General features: G+C 42.4%; 1 protein-coding gene across 1 annotated transcript in view; it reads left to right on the top strand.

The window, feature by feature from the left end:
- ACOXL (acyl-CoA oxidase like) overlaps nucleotides 1-19,204 on the top strand; it is a 341,287-nt gene that overhangs the window by 167,485 nt on the left and 154,598 nt on the right. The window contains exon 12 of the mRNA XM_058683275.1: nucleotides 3,903-4,056. Coding sequence (XP_058539258.1) covers nucleotides 3,903-4,056 — 154 coding nt within the window. The remainder of the gene's footprint in view (nucleotides 1-3,902; nucleotides 4,057-19,204) is intronic.

Below are 19,204 nucleotides of genomic sequence, written 5' to 3' on the forward strand. Positions count from 1 at the left end.
AATTTAAAAATCGATATAATAAACAGTAATGATACAAAACATATGCACAATATTACTAATGAGCCTGACCTAAATGACATTTACAGAATACCCAACAACATAATGCACTTTTCTTTTCTCTTTTCTCTTTTATTTTATTTATTTTATTTAGGTATAATTAATATACAGGGTTATATTAGTTTCAGGTGAACGATACATGTCCGATTCAACAATTCTGTACATTACTCAGTGTTCATCAAGATATGCATATTCTTTTTTTAAATTTTTTTAACATTTATTCATTTTTTGATAGAGACAGAGTGTGAGTGGGGGAGGGGCAGAGAGAGAGGGAGACCCAGAATCCAAAGCAGGCTCCAGGCTCCGAGCTGTCAGCGCAGAACCCGACGCGGGGCTCGAACTCACAGACCGCGAGATCATGAACTGAGCCGAAGTCGGACGCCCAACCGACTGAGCCACCCAGGCGCCCCAAGATATGCATATTCTTAATCCTCTTCACCTATTTCACCCATCCCCCCTCCACCCACCTCCCCTCTGGTAACCATCAGTTTGTTCTTTGTAGTTAAGAGTCTGGGTTTTTTTGTTCTCTCTTTCTTTTTGCTTTGTTCACTTGTTTCATTTCTTAAATTCCACATATGAGTGAAATCATATGGGATATGTCTTTCTCTGGCTGACTTATTTCACTAAGCATTATACCTTCTGTGTCCATCCATATTATTGCAAATGGCAAGATTTCAATCTTTTTTTTTTATGGCTGAATAATATTCTATTGTAGGTATATATACCAGATCTTCTGTATCCATTCACCTATTAATGGACACTTGGATTGCTTCCATATCTTGGCTATTGTAAATAATACTACAGTAAACGTAGGGGTACATGTATCTTTTTGAATTAGTATTTTCATTTTCTTTGGATAAATGCCCAGCAGTGGAATTACTGGATCATGTGGTAATTTTATTTTTATTTTTTTAAGGAACCACCATACTGTTTTCCACAGTGGCTGCACCACTGTGCATTCCCACCAACCATGCACAAGGGTTCCTTGTTCATATCCTCACCAATACTTGTTATTTCTTGTGTTTTTTATTTTAGCCATTCTGACAGGTGTGAGATGATATCTCATTGTGGTTTTAATTTGCATTTCCCTGATGATTTGTGATGTCGAGCATATTTTCATGGTAGTTAGCCATCTGTATGTCTTTCTTTGAGAAAATGTCTATTCTTTTCGAGTGCACATAGAACATTTATTAAGACAGACCATGTAAATGTAAAGGATTGAAATCATGCAAAATATGTTTTCTGATTATAATGAAATTAAATTAGAAATTAATAATGAAAACATCCGGAATAATTCCATACATTAGGAAATTAGACAACACACATACTTTATAGGTCAAAAAAGAAATCACAGGGAAATCAGAAAATATTTTGACCAAAATGAAAATGAAACAGAACATATCAGAATATGTGGTACACAGCTAGCGCAGTGCTTAGACAAAAATTTATAATTTAAATAGTTACATTAGAAAAGAAGAAAGGTAGAGGGGCACCTGGGTGGCTCAGTCAGTTAAGCACCCACCTCTTGATCTCAGCTCAGGTCTTGATCTCAGGGTCATGACTTTAAGCTCTGAGTTGGCCTCCACACTGGGCGTGGAGCCTACTTTAAAAAAAAAAAGAAAAAAGAAAGAAAAAAAGAAAAATGGAAAACCAATGGTATAAATTTCCATTGTAAGAAGTTAGAAAAAAAAGGATCAAATCAAATTCAAAGTAAGCACAAAGAATAAGAAAAATGAGAGAAGACTTTGAAAGAATAGCCAAAAATAAACCTAATTAAGCCAAAAATTATTTTTTCTTTCAAAAGATAGATAAAATTGATAAACCTTCAGCTAGATTCATTAAGAAAAAAAGGGACAAATGGTCAGGATCTGAAATAAATGAGATGACATCACTACACATCCTACAGACACTGAAAGGATAAAATTAAATATTATTATTATTGGTGTCATGTCAATGTAATGCCAATATGTTTGACAACAGATATGAAATAGAAAATTTCATGAAAGATACATGTTACTAAAAGTGACTCAGAAAGAACTGAAAAATCTGAATAGCTTCATCTGGCATTGCTGGTGAAATCTACCAAATACTTAAGAAAATAAAACATACTAACTTTACACAAACTCCTTCAGAAAATGAAAGAGAAGGGAAACCTTTCTAACTCACTTTAGGAGTATCACCCTGACATCAAACACCAGACAAAGACACTGTGAGACTAATATCCCTTGTGAACAAAATGTTAGTAGATCCGTATATTTTACTGTAAAATAATATATAGCAAACATGTGGGGTTTATGCTAGGAGTGTTAGGTTTGTGTAACATTTGAAAATCAATTTGTATGATTTACCATAGTCACCTTATAAAGGAGAAACACCATGTAAGTATCTCAACAGATGACACTCAGTTGATAGAAAACAATGAATCATCACGTCTAACGGCAAACACTCTTATCAATCTCCTGAGTCTGGGGCTTCAGTTGAGAAGACCAGTAAGGCCATACTTCATGGTACTTTCCATGAGTTTGAGGTGCTTAGAGGAAAGTACCCACCCCAGTGTGTTTACCACACTTGACTTTAGGTCCTGGAGTTTGGTTGAGCAGAGAGAGAAAGAGTTCACTAAGGATTTTGTTCCCAGCAGTTGTTATGAACAATAACTCATTTTAAGAGACTTTAAAAACAGGTCAATAGGAAGGTGTTCAGAAGGGAGAGAGAGGGGAACCTATACTCTCCATTACAGCATTTTGAAATATGACAAAGAAGAAAACCTGAGGGGGAGGTGTGCAGATGGAGGGAGGAGGCCCGTAGACATTGCACTGTGCAGCAGTTGTGGCCACAGGTGGCTGAGAGGTGAAGGGAAACAGTGACTTTTACCACTTTGAAGGAAGAAATTATTCATTTCTGTATACCTATCGGCGCTAAAACAAATTGCACAAACTTGGTGGCTTAAAATAACACAAATTTGTTGTAGCTCTGGAGATCAGAAGTCTGGAGTGGGTCTCCATGAAAAATTAAAGCGTTAGCAGGCTGCACTCCTTCCGGAGACTCTAGGGGAGAATCTGCTTCCTTGCCCTTTCTAGCTTCTGGAAGCCACCTCATTACTTGGCTCATGGCCCTTTCCCCCGTTTCAAAACCAGCAATGGCCAGTCGAGTCTCTCGCTGCGTCTCCCTGACTGCTTTGTTGTCACATCTTCTTCTCTGGCCTCCCTCTCACTTATAAGGAACCTCGTGATTACACTGGGCTCCCCTGGATAATCCAGGATGATCTTCCGAGAGAGCGCAAGATCCTCGATTTAATCGCAAGTGAAAAATCCCTTCTGCCACGTGGGGGTAACATACTCCAGGTTTCAGGGACGAGGACGTGGACATCTTGGGGGAGGGGCATTATTTATTCCACCTAGCACACGTTCAGTGGCAGTAGCATTAAACAAATTAAAAATACGAGAGACATGTAAAACTTTTGTGTGTGAAGGGCAGAGGGAGGTAGTTTGGAATATGATCCTATATGGTAGGCCGAAACAGGGAGAGAGTGAAACCGAGTGCCTGCTTTTCGTGGGGTCGAGGGGTGCGAAGACAAACGTCAGTGTGAACCATGGGGCCTCTGAGGGACCGGCAGGAAAGTGAACCTGGACAGAAGGCAAGGGAGATTTCCCAGGAGAGGTGGCGTGGTGCAGCCTCACGGTGGCAGGGTGCAGGGTGACAGTTCTGAAGGGCACATGGAGCCTTCGGCAGCGTCTTGAGGAAGGAGCAGGTGGCACCTGCGCCCGGCCTCAGACGCGCCTGCGCCGTGGTGCCGTGGTGGTGGGCGGGGCTGCTGGTTCCATCACAGGCCTGCGCTCCTCTCACAGGTATGCCGGGGGCCTCCTGGACAAGGACGTCTTCCGTGGGAAGGAGCTCGTGGACAGTCGCCCCTTGCAGGCTCTGGTGGCGGGGCTGAAGGCCTACAGTACGTGGGAGAACGTCAGCTGCCTGCAGGACTGCCCCGAGTGCACAGGAGGCATGGTGAGCCCCGCAGGTCCCCCCTGCTGCAGCGCGCGTGCCAGGCCAGCCCTGTGCGCCAGCGAGCGGAGCACCGGCTTCGGAGCCGGGCGGAAACCCGGAGCCCGGGTGACCCGGGGTGCATCACGCGTGTCCGCCCCCTACCCCGCTGCGAGGACTGGTGCAGACGGTAATTGTAAAATGCTGGCCGGATGGCCTGGCCCGTGGAGGCCCGCAGTCTATATATCGTTAAACTTGCGGTGGCCGCTGTGGACAGTATGGGAAAGGGCCAATGAGGGTCGGCTGATGAAAGCACCGCTCCAGTGTTTGAAATCCCGCTTGCGGAGGATACAGGAAATGACCCCAGGGCTGTCCAGCCCCGGGAAGAAGGCAGACGGGGATGTGCCGAGCATTTGGAGACTGCTTAGTGTGTCCCGAGCCCTGGGCCTCAGCCTGGATTGTGCAGTGAGGGGCACGAGGTGTTGAGAAGTGTCAGTATGAGTCTTTGGAGAGTTGAGGGGGACGTTGAGAACAGCTAGAATCTGTGCCCAATCCCCCCACAACCCTGAGAGCACAGGTGCCCGCGAGGTTCGGGGAAACAAATAGGAGATGGGGAGTCTCTGCAACCCTATGGGGGTTCAGAGCTGGGGAGAAGGGGGACCCACGGGGGAGTGTGTGAAGGCATGGCAGGTGTGGTGTGGGGTTGTGGGCCTGTGACACGGTGGCATGGCAGGGCTCTGGGCATCAGCTGCGGTGGCGCCTGGGGTTTATCCCCAGATGACAGCCCTGCATTGGCGACCCCCAGGGGCTGCGTTGCTTCCTCCACGTGCGGGAAGGATGCAGGTGCTGCTGGAGCCTCCAAAAAACACTTCCTGGAGGAAGGAGGGGACAGGGAGCCCCTGCTGGGTTTTTGGCCGAGTTTAATCCTGAATCTGGCTGAATATTGGCCTACAGACGGCAGCTCTGAACTTGCAGGGGAAGGAAGAGGAAGAGTTTCGGCCTCAGTGAGAACGAAGGGCTCAAGAGCAAGTTAAGGACGTTGGTGGGAAACAAAAGGGAAAGGCTAAGTTTCCAGAAAGCCTGTCACCCTGCCTCTGTGTATCAGAGCTGGGGCCTCTGGAGGGGTAAGGAGCGAGGTGAGGAAGGGCTGGACCTTCACAATAGGCAGAGCCCCAGGGTTTGTCCCACACGAACCATGTGGATGGGAAGGAGAGCCTCCTGCGTTCTCTCATCTGAGAGCCAGTGTAATCATTTCTCTTAAGGTAGCCACGTAAAGATGTGCCCGTGATGCAGGGAGGCCTCAGTTAGGTAGGTGTGCACTCTGTCCACGATGGTGGTGGTGGTGACATTGGTGACGGGCATGCTTGCTTTGCTCCTGTGGGGCTGTTGTGTGGGAGTCCACATGGAAAGAAAGAGAATGGAGAACAAAATAACAGCTGGCCCTGGGGCACAGCTGGACCAGGAGCCGAGGTCCTCTGAGGCAGCTAGGTGCAGTGGCTCATTGTGACATTCCTTAGTGACCCGACAAGGTGGAAGCCTCCTGCCACATGGCTGGTTTCCACCTGTAGCTCCAGGGAGGTGGCTGTCTCTTTGAACAGGGATTGTGGGGTACAGCAAGAAAATTTAGGTTAGCAGGTGGGAGGTAAGACCGGAAGTGACCCCCTGCCACCTCAGGCAGAGGTGGCCCACACAGGGGAGGGTTAGGGCTCTGCCGGGAGTATTGAGCAGATGCAGATATTGTGGCTTCCGACAGGTGACTCAACCCGAGGGTGTGCTCAAAACCACCTGTGGTCTTCTAGTCTTCCTCCCTTGGCTCATTCCCTTTGATGCATTTCATAGGCTGACATGCCCAGTGGCCTTCTGCCCCTGGGCCTTCATAACCTCCTGGATGACCTGAAGGACAGACAGAATGATGGACAGCTGGACTGATGGGCAGATGGACTGATGGCAAATAGGATGATGAACAGACAGACTCGTTGATTGCACTGTTGCCCTGTGCATTCATTATCTCTGATAATTTAGTTTCAGTGGAATGTTACTAATTTGGCTCTTTGGGATTTCAGATTATGTATTTGCAAATGAGAAAGAGAAAAAGGCTATTATAATGTCTCCCAAGCATTGACACTTACAAAAGTGATCAGTTCTTCCTGTCTGCTTGGCTTTTCTTGGGACTGAGGGGAAGATTCAAGACCCAGCGGCCTCCAACGTTTGGTCTAGGAGAGAGTTCACCATCCCTGCACGGTTGCTCTTAAACTGTTGTGTGCAAACCTGTGGGTTCTGAAGTTCTTTCCACATTTAATATCCATAGCACTTGGTGGTCTCTTTTAATAATATTATCACTGTGTGTCAGGAAACCATGAGAAAGTCTTAGGTTGGCTCTTTCTACAGGAGCCTCAGCAATTGTCGCTTTCTTTGGGTGATAGGTTGAATGTTGCAAGAGTGACATTTAGTTGCTAAAAGAACATTTTTAGCAATGAAGTAGACAAATGCAGAGCACGAGTGGAAGCGTAGTCTGTCACTTTTTGTGCATAAAGCCTGACATAAATGACATTTCATACCATTTTTTTCCCATAATTAGATCAAGTGAACAATACTGATTGGAATTTTCATAATTCCTGTTCATGCAAGCACACCATTGCCTTAACAACTGCTGATTAGGAGTCATTGCTAAGTATTTCTAAGTTCTGTCTCTGTGTGTGGAGCAGTGTAGTAGGTACACGTTCCCTATCCTGAGGCCCAGATAATGTGAGGGGGGACACTGTATGCTGTGCATGGAATTGCGTGACCCTACGATTCTGTCAAATGAGCATTTGGGGGCTCCCGCTCCGACCAGGTTGAAGTTCCATGTGGCAAGTATACCCTCCTGACTGAAACAGCCAGAAGGTAGATGATATATGTGAACTAAACGGTTTTCAAGACACTGGACATCAGGCAGTGAGGGACAGTGATCTCTGACAGCGAGGAAATGCGCCAGATGAGCCCTACGTTTGCCCCAATTTTACTGCCTTGAGAGAGTTTCCACACCATCCCTTAGGTGGGGCAGCCGAGGCAGAGCGCAGCGAACTCCCCGATTTGAAGATGCTGAGATTCCAGGGCAACCAAAGCATCTGGAATTCACAGAATAGGGTAGGGGACAGAAGAGAACTGGTCGGTCAGAGAGAGAATTCAGGCATCTGCAGTGGTCCCCTTTGACCATTCAGCTGAGCACGGATTATTGCATGTGTGTGAGGGAAAGAATCATGTGGAAGGAACGGAGGGAGAGGTATCGGGTCCTCACATGGGACTGAGAATAGCGCCTTTTCCCACAGGCCAGTCTGGAATACCTTAAGGCTCAGCCTAAGAAAAACAGAAATGTTATGTATGAAAGAAAAAAGATACAGGTTGATAGCAGATTTCTCACCGGAAAAAAAATTACAAGCAAGAAGATAGTGGACCACCATTTTAAAAAGTACTAAAGGAAAAAAAAAAAAAAAAAGATAAAGTTCTATACTCAGCAAAATTATATTAAAAAAAAAAAGGTATAATAAAGACATATTCAGACTTGGCAAAGTTGAAAGGATTCGTCACCAGGGGACTTTCACTATAAGAAATATTAGAGGACGTTCTTCACACAGAGGGAAAATGATACAAGATAGAAACGTAGATCTGCAGAAAGCAATGAAAAGTGCCAAAAATGGTAACTTTCTGGGCCAATGTAGAAGATTTGTCCTAGTGTTTAAATCTCTTTAAAAGGTAATGGACTCTCTCAACAAAACATAATAATCATGTAGAGTGAGGTTTATAACATACGTAAAAGCAAAATGTGTGACAATAATCACATAAAGGCCGGAAGGGAGAAAAGGCAGTAATACTATGGTGAGGTTTTTATGCTATACCTAATGTGGTATCACATCACCTGGAAGGAGACTGACCGTGGGAAGTTGAAGATTTATACTATAAACCCTAAAGCCGCCACTAAAATAATGAAGAGTTATAGCTAATCGGCCAACAAAGGAGTTAAAATGGAATCCAGCAATCCTAAATCAATCCAAAAGAAGGCAGGAAAAGAAGTAGCAGAGAATGAAGAGATTGTTCAAATAGAAAACAAACAGCCGTATGGTAGATGTAAACCAAACCGTGTTGGAAAACGCTTTAAATGCAAATACCCCAATTAAAAGGCAGAGCTTGCCAGATTGGATAGAAAAGCAAGACCAAACTATATGCCTCCAAGAAACACACTTCGAATTTAAAGACACAAAGAGGTTAAAAGTAAAAAAGGTGGAAAAAGAGATGCCATGCACACACTCCTCAAAGGAGAGCTGGAGTGACTTAATATCAGAGAAAATGGATTTCAGAGCCAAGAACGCTGCCGTGGCCATTTCATCACGACAGAGGGGCCAATTCCAGAGGATGTAATAACCCTAAACCCAATAACGACCTTTGCAGGCGGCTACTTTGCTTATCCCCACTTTGCAGATGAGGAAATGGGGGCTCAGAGCAGTTGGACTTGCCCGAGCTCCTACAGGCTGCCGGGGGAGTTGAAGCCTGATTCGTCTGACCCCCGAGCCCATGTTGCTGTGGTGAAGCAATGCCCTGAGCAGGAGTGGGAAATCACACGGAGCTGCCTGGGAGGCTCGCCAAGGAGGTGAAGTTCACCTTCTCTGTGTGGAGTGAACAAATGCCACGGAGTGAATGAGACACCCATTGCACACAGGTCCTACTTCAGTTTAACAGAATGTTACAAAGCCCACACTTACCAAAGATGAGGTCTGAGCTCCATGGGGCTCAGTGCCTCTGGTACTCCAGACCTGCCCTTCCAACTGATGCTTCATGCTGATGAACGGCAGCCTCTTCCCATGTCAGACATAGCACATGCAGGGGCCCAGGATCCAGGGGCTGTGGGGTCTCTTTACTTTGTATTTGTTTTAGTTAACAGTCATTAAGCACTTTCTATATATGTAGGCACCTTTATAAGTGCTTTCCATGTAGTAACTTAGCTAACTCTCAAATTAGATGAGTACTATTAATCAGACTAACTTTCCACAGGAGAAAACTGAGGCCAGATCGGGATGAAACAACTGGCCCACGGTTAAGCAGCTAAAATGTGGCAGAGTTTGCCTTTAAAGCCAGAGAGTCTGTCTCCAGAGGCCATGCTCGAAACCACTGTGCCATATGCAAACCAGATGTGCCCCATGCTCCAGAAGATAGCTGGGCTCACGTTAATGGGATGAGCACAGTTTAAATCTAGCATGCCACTTCGCAGCTATGTGACCTTGGACAGGTCTCTCCCCTTCCTGAGCCTATAGACGACTCTTGCTGAACTGCCCGGAAGTTAGCATTAAACCGGATCCTCCCATCATGGGGGAGGTTGGTTGGCAGGACCAGACCCTCTTCCTATCAGACCCTCTGAGGTGACTCTCTGCTCTTGCCCCCTGTTACAGGGCTGGGGGAGGTGAGGCAGGATGTGGTTAGATTACTCACCCCAAACCTCTTTGGTAAGTCAGGGAGGGGCTGGCACAGGAGCTGGGAAAGCAAAGCCCACTCCTGGCGTGCAGCCGGGCACCATTCCCAACGGCCAGGGCTTTGTGCTCACACGTGTTCTGCATTTTGGCTTTTAATCTCCATATGTAAGTGGAGAACCCAACTGGCCTCATTTGGACATGATGAAAACCCTTCACCTGCCCGTGTGGGAACACCGAGAATCAAATTCTGTGGGCTCTGGTTAGTCACATGACTCAGGCCTCAGCTGCTTCTCTTTGCTTCCACCTTCTTTCTTTAAGGATTGACAGGGTCAACCAAGTTCTTAGGATTGTTGCTATTCGACTATCCTTACGCATTGTCTCTTTTCTCCATATCCAAGCAAACTCAGATTGAATTTCCTACCGTTGTCTGAGAGAGGAATAGCGAAGCAGAACCCTGGATTGCAGAACCTTTTTAGGAGGCTGCATCATGAAGAGGGGCAGTATGAGAGGTGGTGAGGGGAGCACTCATCACAGAAGGGGTGGGACCTTTTGGTCAGGGCTCTGTGACCTTGGATCTTACCACTTGGAGCCTCAGTTTCCTCACCTCTTGAAGCCTAGCACCTGATGGGCACTCAGGAAATACTAGAATCTCCTCTGCTTTTTCTTTTCCTGGATGTGAATCCCGGCTCTCTCACCGTCCCCCCATGACCCATTAGACACATGTGGGACCTGCCTGGCTAGGGCTCCTCAGGGTGCAGCCTTGGACAGTAGAAGCAAGTCACATTCTCAGCAGATCTGACTCCAAATCATCAGGGTCTGCAAAAACAGGTGTGGGGCCTAGAAACTGCATAGTTCCTGCTGTTTCTTCCACTGGAGTAGAACTTAACAGGAGCCCTGGCTGTTGACCTTGGCCCTACACAGCCACATTCTTCACAGGGACCTGCTACAATGTCCTTTGGCCCTTGATTGTTACCTGTACCTGGATGCCCATGACCGGGGGCTGTGCTGTCTGTGTGGTCCCCTTGATATCAACAGTGGAAGATGCCACCCCCTCCATCAGGGCCCCTTTGTGAGAGCCTTCCCATCTCAGCCCCTGGCTGCTCCATGTCTCCTCAGTGTGTTTCAGAATCCCGGATGAAAGAGCAGAACTGGCTGAAGCAGAATAAAGAAATATCTGTACAAAATTGGAGCAGGGGAAAGTCTCAGAAGAGATCTATGACCCAGCGTGATGCTAAGGTTATCAGCAGACATGCATTGACCATTCCTTTCATGTCAGACACAGAGCTGCTGTTTGCTGTTTGGAGATGTCATCCAGCTGGGCAATGACTGAATCGTTATATTTTAAAGATTTCATAAGAGAACACTAAAACAATTACAAGTGTTTGTAAATTAAAAAAAAAAAAAGTGATGTGATGTGGAGCCCCTCGGTTATTTAGTAGACTTAATCCCAAGACTAATTCCTCAGGGAGACTCAACACCACCTCATTTATCTGGCATTGACCATTTCTTGGAACAGAGCCAAGGCCTGAAATAAGCAAAACAGAACTCTGGGAATCCCAAAGAGAGGACATGAAGTCCATGTGCTGAAGCTCAAGCCCTTACTCATTCCCGAAGGAGCCTGGCCAGCTTCTCTGGAGCCTGGTCATGCTTGTTGACTCTCACACATGGTTCCTGATTTCCTGGGGGTGCTGCAGAGTAGTAAGGAGAGAGGGTATCTGAATGCAAGCAGCTAAGAGTGCTGCTGACCAAAGAAGAGCCAGAAGAACTAGAAAAACCAGACTCAAAAATACAAGAGTGGAGTAGGCCCACTTTAGGCCCAAGGAGGAATTGGAACTCTTGTGGAATATGAAGTCCTTCAGGCAGAGTTGGCTCTGTGCAGGCAGGCAGGCTGGTGCAAGGAACATAGCTGTTTGAGGGTCCCCTCTCTGTCCTCGATGCGGCAGATTTACTATTCCCTGGAACAAAATAGATGGTGTTCTTTAACTGCTCAGCTTTTCATAGTAATCCCCTGGACGTGGATTGCTCAAAACAGATAAGTAGGTCAGTCTGACTTGGATCTAATATGGCAGAGACCATTTTACTCCCCGTCCAATATCTTAAGAAGAAACAGAGCCAAGAAAAGTCCTGGCTGGTGCCTGGGCCACGTGGCACTAGCAGTCCTTGTGGAGGATTCTAGGCATGGACGTCATGGGTCCAGCTGGCTAGGATTGCATGTGTGGGCAGGGTAGGGGTGAGTTGGGCTTCACCCTAGTGCCAAGTGACTGGGTAACAGAGTGAAAGGGGTTCATGCATGGCCCTCACTCAGAAATGGTGCAAGGATCTGGCAGACCTCCTGAGGAGGGACTGGCTAGGATCCAAATGCTGATCGCAGTAGAAGGGCCCTCTCTGTGCTACTACGACAGCTTCTTCAGTCAGACTCTTTGCTCAGCCCCAACCCAATTTTCTAGAACACCGGTAGGTCTCTGATCGACTTAGTCCCTTTACATTTCATTGATCAGAGAATCCTTTCTCTGGACAGAGTTAGGGCCTTGAAGAAGAATCTCAACATTTTGGGCCTCTGGATTAAAATCCTAGGTTTCTCCTCATTGCTGCTCTCACTTTCTGGTCATTATGCAGACAACAACCTGTTTGATTGTAGGGATTTAGAAAGACAGCACAATAAAAATGCTTTATGATGATAAATTGTTTCTCAACTTTGAAAGACCCTTGCTCCAAGATTAGAGGACTCAGCTCTTTTTTGTTGTGGTTGTTTTTCAGAAAAGTTTTCTGTTTTTGACTCCCTAACATCCTCTGAGTCCCTGCTAGGTAAGGTGCCAGAGCCTGTATACATGTTGCCACCTTTAATCCTCCAACAGTCCTATGAGCAAGAATTATTATCCTTATGGTTCTCCCATGGATTGAAGAACTAAGACCAGAGGTGAGATGCTATTTCTCCAGATCTAGTAGAAGATGGAGGCGCGTTCTGATTCAGATCTCCCAAATCCAAGGCTCTCACTCCTAATTCAGGACCTTGGGAGGATAATAACTTTGTTTCTGGTGCCTGGGTGCCATTTGAATCAATGTTCTATGCTTAACCTTCATTTAACATAACCCACTATTTTAAAAACCTCTGTGTTTTGCTGTCAACCTGTGGTCATTGGAAAAGATAATCTCCCAGTGAGAAAATCCACATGTCATATCTGTGAGTGTCTTATGTTAGTAGGTCTTATCTTGTCAGGTAAATTAGAGTGGGAGAGTAGCAGGCAGTAAAACTGACCCTCATCATTGATAAAGAAAAGAGAGATTACTAAAATGACCCAAAGACAATCCGTTTTATTGGCAACATTCCTTTGAAGAGCTCAGCCCAAACTTCTTAAGGGCATAAAGAAGGCGATTATAAATTTTGTATGAAATGGATAGCATTCAGACATATGAGAGGATAATGGATAAAGCTGGCGTCCATCCTAGGCCAATTTGCCAAATTTTGAATCTACTGTATTCTTATTTTAGCCTCCCTTGAGATGGTTCATAACTCGCCACAAGGATTCACTCATCACATCAAGAAAATAAAGGGCTGGGGAATGAAGTTTCACAAGTTGACTTCTGAATTTGTAATCATCTTAGTTAAAATTCTTTTGGAGGCAAGTTAGGGAGACTCATTACAGACTTGCTCAATCAGGAAAGGAGAATACAGATAGAGAGAGAGAAAGAGAGAGAGTGAGAACGAGAGTGTGAGACAGAGATGTGTTCTGGAATCCAGGTCTCCCAAGGACCAGGGACTGGGAAGGGGGTCTGGAGTGGAGGCAGCTCTGCTCTTGGCCTCTCATTCTCTCATGCCCATATTCTCAGCCTTTGCTGAGTGCTCGTTCTCCTTGTTCCTCTGCATTTGTGACTGATCTTTGGCCATGAAGTTTATAGCATCTCCATTCCAGCTGTACTCCAAGATGGTGTCTCAAAGATCTAGCACTGAACTCCTGGCTCAATTTGAGTTGCAGTACTTCCCAACCCAGTTGCTTTTGGTTAGAGAATGGGGCCACATATTATGAACATGCCTACTGATGCTTTGATTGTATGGGTGGTGAGACAGCTCTCAGAGAATAGCTGAGCAGAAATCTATTAAAGTATATATGATAGCTTTTAAGAGACTTTCTCACTAATCCTTTCAGGCTGGTGTATAGATATGGAGCTCAACTTTGTATGTTGATCTTATATCCAGCAACCTTGTTGTACTGTCACAATAATTGTAATAGTAATAATCTGTTTGTAGTTTTTTTTTTTTGCATTTCCTATGTACATAATCATATCATCAGCGGAAAACGATAGCTTGTTTCTTCCTTTACAATTATTTACATTTATTTTTTTGTCATATTATTAAAGTGGCAAGGACCTCCTGTGCAATGGTTAAAACAAGTGATTGATAACAGGCACATGAATTTTATTCTTGACTTTAAAAGGCATGTGTTTACTATTTCCCCATTAAGGATGTTATTTGGTGTGGGTATGTTACAAATATTCTTTTTCCCCCAGTTTCATTGAGAAATAATTGACATATATCACTGTATAAGTTTAAGGCATCCAACATGATAGTTCGATTTGTGTACATTATGAAATGATTACCATAGTAGGTTCAGCTAACATTCATCTTCTCATATAGATGAAATAAAAAGTAAAGAAAGAAGAAAATAATACAGGGAAAGAAATTTCTCCTTGTGATGAGAACTCAAGATTTTACACTCTTAATTACGTTCTTTCCTATATATCAAATAACAGTGTTAGCTATAGTCATCATGTTTTATATCACATCCCTAGTACTAATTTATTTTATAACTGGAAGTTTGAACCTTTGACAACCTTTCTCCAGGAATTCCTCCTTCCTCCCTGCCTCTGCTAACCACAAGTTTTGCCTCTTTTTCTGTGAGAGTTTTTTTTTTTTTTTTAATATTCCACGTATCAATGAGATCACACAGTATTAGTCTTTGTCTGACTTATTTCACTTAGCATAACGCCTTCAGGGTCCATTCATGTTGCTGCAAATGGTAGGGTTTCCTTGTTTTTTTTAATGGCTGAATAATATTCCTCTGTGTGTGTGTGTGTGTGTGTGTCTGTAGTGTGTGTGTGTACCACAGCTTTTTTATCCATTCATCCATCCACTGATGCTCATCTTGTTTTCTTACCTTGACTATAATGTAAATGTAAAGCAGCAGTAAACAATGCTGCTACACACCTGAGGATGCAGATATCTTGAGTTAGTGTTTTCATTACCTTTGAATATATTCCCAGAAGTGGAATTGGTAGTTTTATTTTTAATTTTTTGAGGGTCTTCCATACTGTTTTCCACAGATAATCCGGCCATCAGGGCACAGGGCCCCCTTTTCTCTCTCCATTCACACCCGCATTTGTTGTTTCTTTGTGATGACGGCCATTTTAACTGGCATGAGGTGATGTTTCATTGTAATTTCAACTCACATTTCTCTAATGACTAGTGATGTTGAGCATCTTTTCATGTACTTGTTGGTCTTTTTATATCTTCATTGGTGAAATGTCTATTCGAGTCTTTTGCCCATTTTTAATTGGGTTATCTATTGTTTTGGGTTGGGGTTTTTTGCTGTTGAGTTATACATGAGTTCTTTATGTTTTATATGTCAGATATTAGCCCCTTATCAGATACATGGTTTGCAAATATTTTTTCCCATTCCATACGTTGTCTTTTTCATTTGTTAATGTTTTTTTCATGGTACAGAATCTTTTTAGTTTGATGTAGTCTCACTTATTTATTTTTTTATTTTGTTGCTTGTGCTTTGGTATCATATCCAAAAATACATTACCAAAACCCATGTCGAGGAGCTTTGTTCCTATATTTTCTTCTAGAAGTATCATGGTCTCTGGTCTTACATTTAAGTCTTTAATCTATTTTCAGTTAATTTCTTACAGAATGGTGGGTCAGTTTCATTCTTTACATGTGAATATCCAATTATCCCAGCACCATTTATTGGAAAGACTGTCTTTTCTCCATTAAGTATTCTTTGCTCCCTTGTCAGATATTAGTTGACTGTATATGTTTGGGTTAATTTCTGGGCTCTCAGTTCTGTTCCATTGATTTATTTGTATGTTTTTATGTCAGAACCATACTATTTTGATGAATGTAATGTTATAGTATAGCTTGAAATCAAGAAGTGTGATACCTCATGCTTTGTCCTTCTTCCTTGGGGTTTCTTTGGTTATTTGGGGTCTTTTGTTGTTCTATATAAAAAGAGTGTTTTTTTCTACTTCTGTAAAAAATACCATTGGAAGCTTAGTAGGGATTGCACTGAATCTATAGATGGCTTTTGGTAGTATTGACATTTTAACAATATTAATTCTTCCAATCCATGAACATGGGATATTATTTTATTTATATATGTCTTCTTTGATTTCTTTCATTAATGTCTTATAATTTTCAGCATAGAGACCTTTTACCCCACTAGTTAAATTTATTCCTAAGTATTTTATTGTTTTTGATGCTGTTGTAAATGTGACTGATTTTTTATTGCTTTTTTAGAAATTTGGTTATTAGTATTTTACTTCTTTCTTTTCAATTTTGATACTTTTTATTTCTTTTTCTTGCCTGATTGCTCTATCTAGGACTTCCAGTACTATGTTGAGTAGGAGTGATGAGAGTAGGCACCTTTGTCTTGTTCCTGGTATTAGAAAAAATGCTTTCATCCTTTCATCATATGTTGAGTATGATGTTAGCTGTGGGCTTGTCATATATGGCCTTTGTTATGTTAAGATATGTTCCTTCTATGCCTAATTTGTTAAGAGTTTTATCATGGGGGCACCTGGGTGGCTCAATCGGTTAAGCGTCCAACTCTTGGTTTTGGCTCAGGTTGTGATCTTACAGTCATGGGATCAAGCCCTGCGTTGAGCCCCATGTTGAGCTCCACATCAAGCTCTGTGCTGAGTGTGGAGCCTGCTTAGGATTCTCTCTCACCCTCTGTCTCTGCCCCTACCCTGCTTGTGCTCTATCTCAAAATAAATAAACATCTAAAAAAAGAGTTTATCATGAATGAATGTTGGCTTTTGTCAAGCGATTTTTCTGCATCTATGAGATAGTCATATGATTCTTTTCTTTATTCTATTAATGTGATGTATTACTCTGATTGATTTGCATGTGTTGAACCATCCTTGCATCCCAGGGATAAATCCCACTTGATCATGGTGAGTGATTCTTCTCATGTGCTGCTGAATTCAGTTTGCTTCTATCTTATTGAGAATTTTTATACCATATTCATCAAGATACTAGTCTACAGTCTTCTTTGCTAGTAGTGTGCTTTTTCTAGTTTTGGTATCAGGATAATACAGGCTTCATAAAATGAGTTTGGGACGGTTCCCTCCTCTTTGATATGTTTGGAAGAATTTAAAAAGGATTGGTGTTGATTCTTCTCCAAATGTTTTGTAAAATTGATCAGTGAAACCATCTGTTCCAAGGTTTTTCTTTATTGGGAGATTTTTGATTACTGATTTAGTCTCCTTACTAGTAACTGATCTATTCAGATTTTCTATTTCTTCCTGATTCAGTCTTGGTAACTTCTATGTTTCTAAGAATTTTTCCATTTCTTCTTTATGTCCAGTTTGTTGGCATATAGTTGTTTATAGTTGCAAATATTCTTTGTTATGTCAAGGAAGGTCTGTTTTATCTTTAGTTGTGAGGAGGCTTTTGTGTGCTTATGTTTATTTTTCTACTGGTTTTAAAATTATGAATAGATTTGACTCTTAGGGAATTATGTGCATTTATTTTATTGAGATAATTGTACCTTTTCCTCCTTTTAGTCTGTTAATGTAGTGAACTTACATTAGATTTTCTTAAAAAATTTTTTTTAATGTTTATTCATTTTTGACAGAGAGAGAGAGAGAGAGAGAGACAGAGCATGAGCGGGGGAGGGGTAGAGAGAGGGAGACACAGAATCTGAAGCAGGCTCCAAGCTCTGAGCTGTCAGCACAGAGCCCAACGCAGGGCTCGAACTCACAGACTGCGAGATCATGACCTGAGCCAAAGTTGGACGCTCAACCGACTGAGCCACCCAGGCACCCCTATATTAGTAGATTTTCTACTGTTTAGCAAATCTTGAGTTTGGGGATATAAACACAGTCATGGGGTGTGTATGAGTGTGTGTGAGTGTACGTGTGTGTGTGTGTGTGTGTGTGTGTGTGTGTGTGTGTGTTTGTATGTCATACATTGTAGATTCTGTCTGCTAAGATTTATTGAGGATTTTTCCATCTGCAATAATAAGAGTATCATTCCTTTCTAGCACTGCCTTTGTCCAATTTGGATATCAAAGTTATACCATTTTCATTAAATGACTTGGGGAAGGAGTGTTTCTTTTTTTTCTATTTGCTCAAAGAGTTTACATAAAATTAAATCATCTGTTCCTTGAATATTTGGTACAAATCCCTGTAAAGCTGTATAGGGTTAATAGTTTATTTCTGGGAACATTTAAAGATGATTGATTCTCTTTCTTTAGTGGTATAGCTACTCAGGTTTTCTATTCCTCTTGAGTCTGTTTTCATCATTTATATCTTTCCAGTAATTTTTCCAATTATTCTTAGTTTTAAAATTTATTGGCATAAATTCATAATGTCCTTTTATCTTTTCAGTCCTCACTGTATCTATAGTTATGCTCCCTTTGCCATTCCTAATATTGTTTATTTTTCCCATCCCCTTATCTTGTGCTCTATTTTTGTATTTTTTTCAAACAATAAACTTTTGGTTCACTTGATCCTGTCCAGATTGTATCTGGTTTTTCTATTTAATTGGTTTTTATCTTTATTATTTATTTTCTCCTACTTTTCGGGTGTTTATTTTCCTGCTGTTATTCTAGTACCTTAGCTTGGATATTACTCATTAATTTTTGTTGTTTCTCCTTTTCTATTATAAACATTTAAAGTTGTAACATTTCTTTTTAAATACTGCTTTGGCTGGATCAACCATAATTTGATAAATAAAAAGTTCTGTTTATCAATTCTAAGTAAATTTTAATTTCCATCGTGACTTATTTGACCCAGGAATGTTTTCAGATTTCCTAATATCTAATGTTTTTTTAAAAAAAATAATAACTAACCTTTATATAATCCTCACAACAACCCCACAAAGTAGGACTCTTACAATCCCAGTGTTGCGTATGTGAAGAATGAGGCACTGAGAGTTTAAGCAATTTGCCCAGAATTACACAGCTCCTGAATTGGCAGATCTAAACCCATCCAGTTGGGCTATAGGGTACAACCACTGTGCAATACTGCCTTCTTTTTAGTAAATGTTCTCATTATCTTGTTGTTATAGTAATAATTATTATTATATTGATTTTTCCACTTAATTCCATTGTAGTCAGAGGAAATGGCCAATGAGATACAGATTTTTTTGAAATTTGTTATGGTCTACTTTGTGGCCTAGAAACATGGACAGTTTCCATGTATGCTTCAAAAGAATGTGCATTCAGTAATTGGATGCAGAGTTTTAAATGTGACCAATAGATTAAGGTTATTAATGGCATTATTCAAATATTCCCTATTCTTACTGAGGTTTTGGTGTGTCTGACCTATCAAATACTGAGTGGGCTAAAATCTCCCACTTTCATGGTAGATTTGTCAGTGTCTCCTTAAAATTCTGCCAGTTTTGGTCTCATGAGTTTCAAGTTGTGTTATTTGATGTTTACAATTTTGGAATTGTTCTAGCTTCCGCCTGAATTGAATGTTTGGTCCTGCTGCAGTGACTCTCT

The sequence above is a fragment of the Neofelis nebulosa genome, chromosome 9 (assembly GCF_028018385.1).
Source record: "Neofelis nebulosa isolate mNeoNeb1 chromosome 9, mNeoNeb1.pri, whole genome shotgun sequence".
NCBI classification, from domain to species: Eukaryota; Metazoa; Chordata; class Mammalia; order Carnivora; family Felidae; genus Neofelis; species Neofelis nebulosa.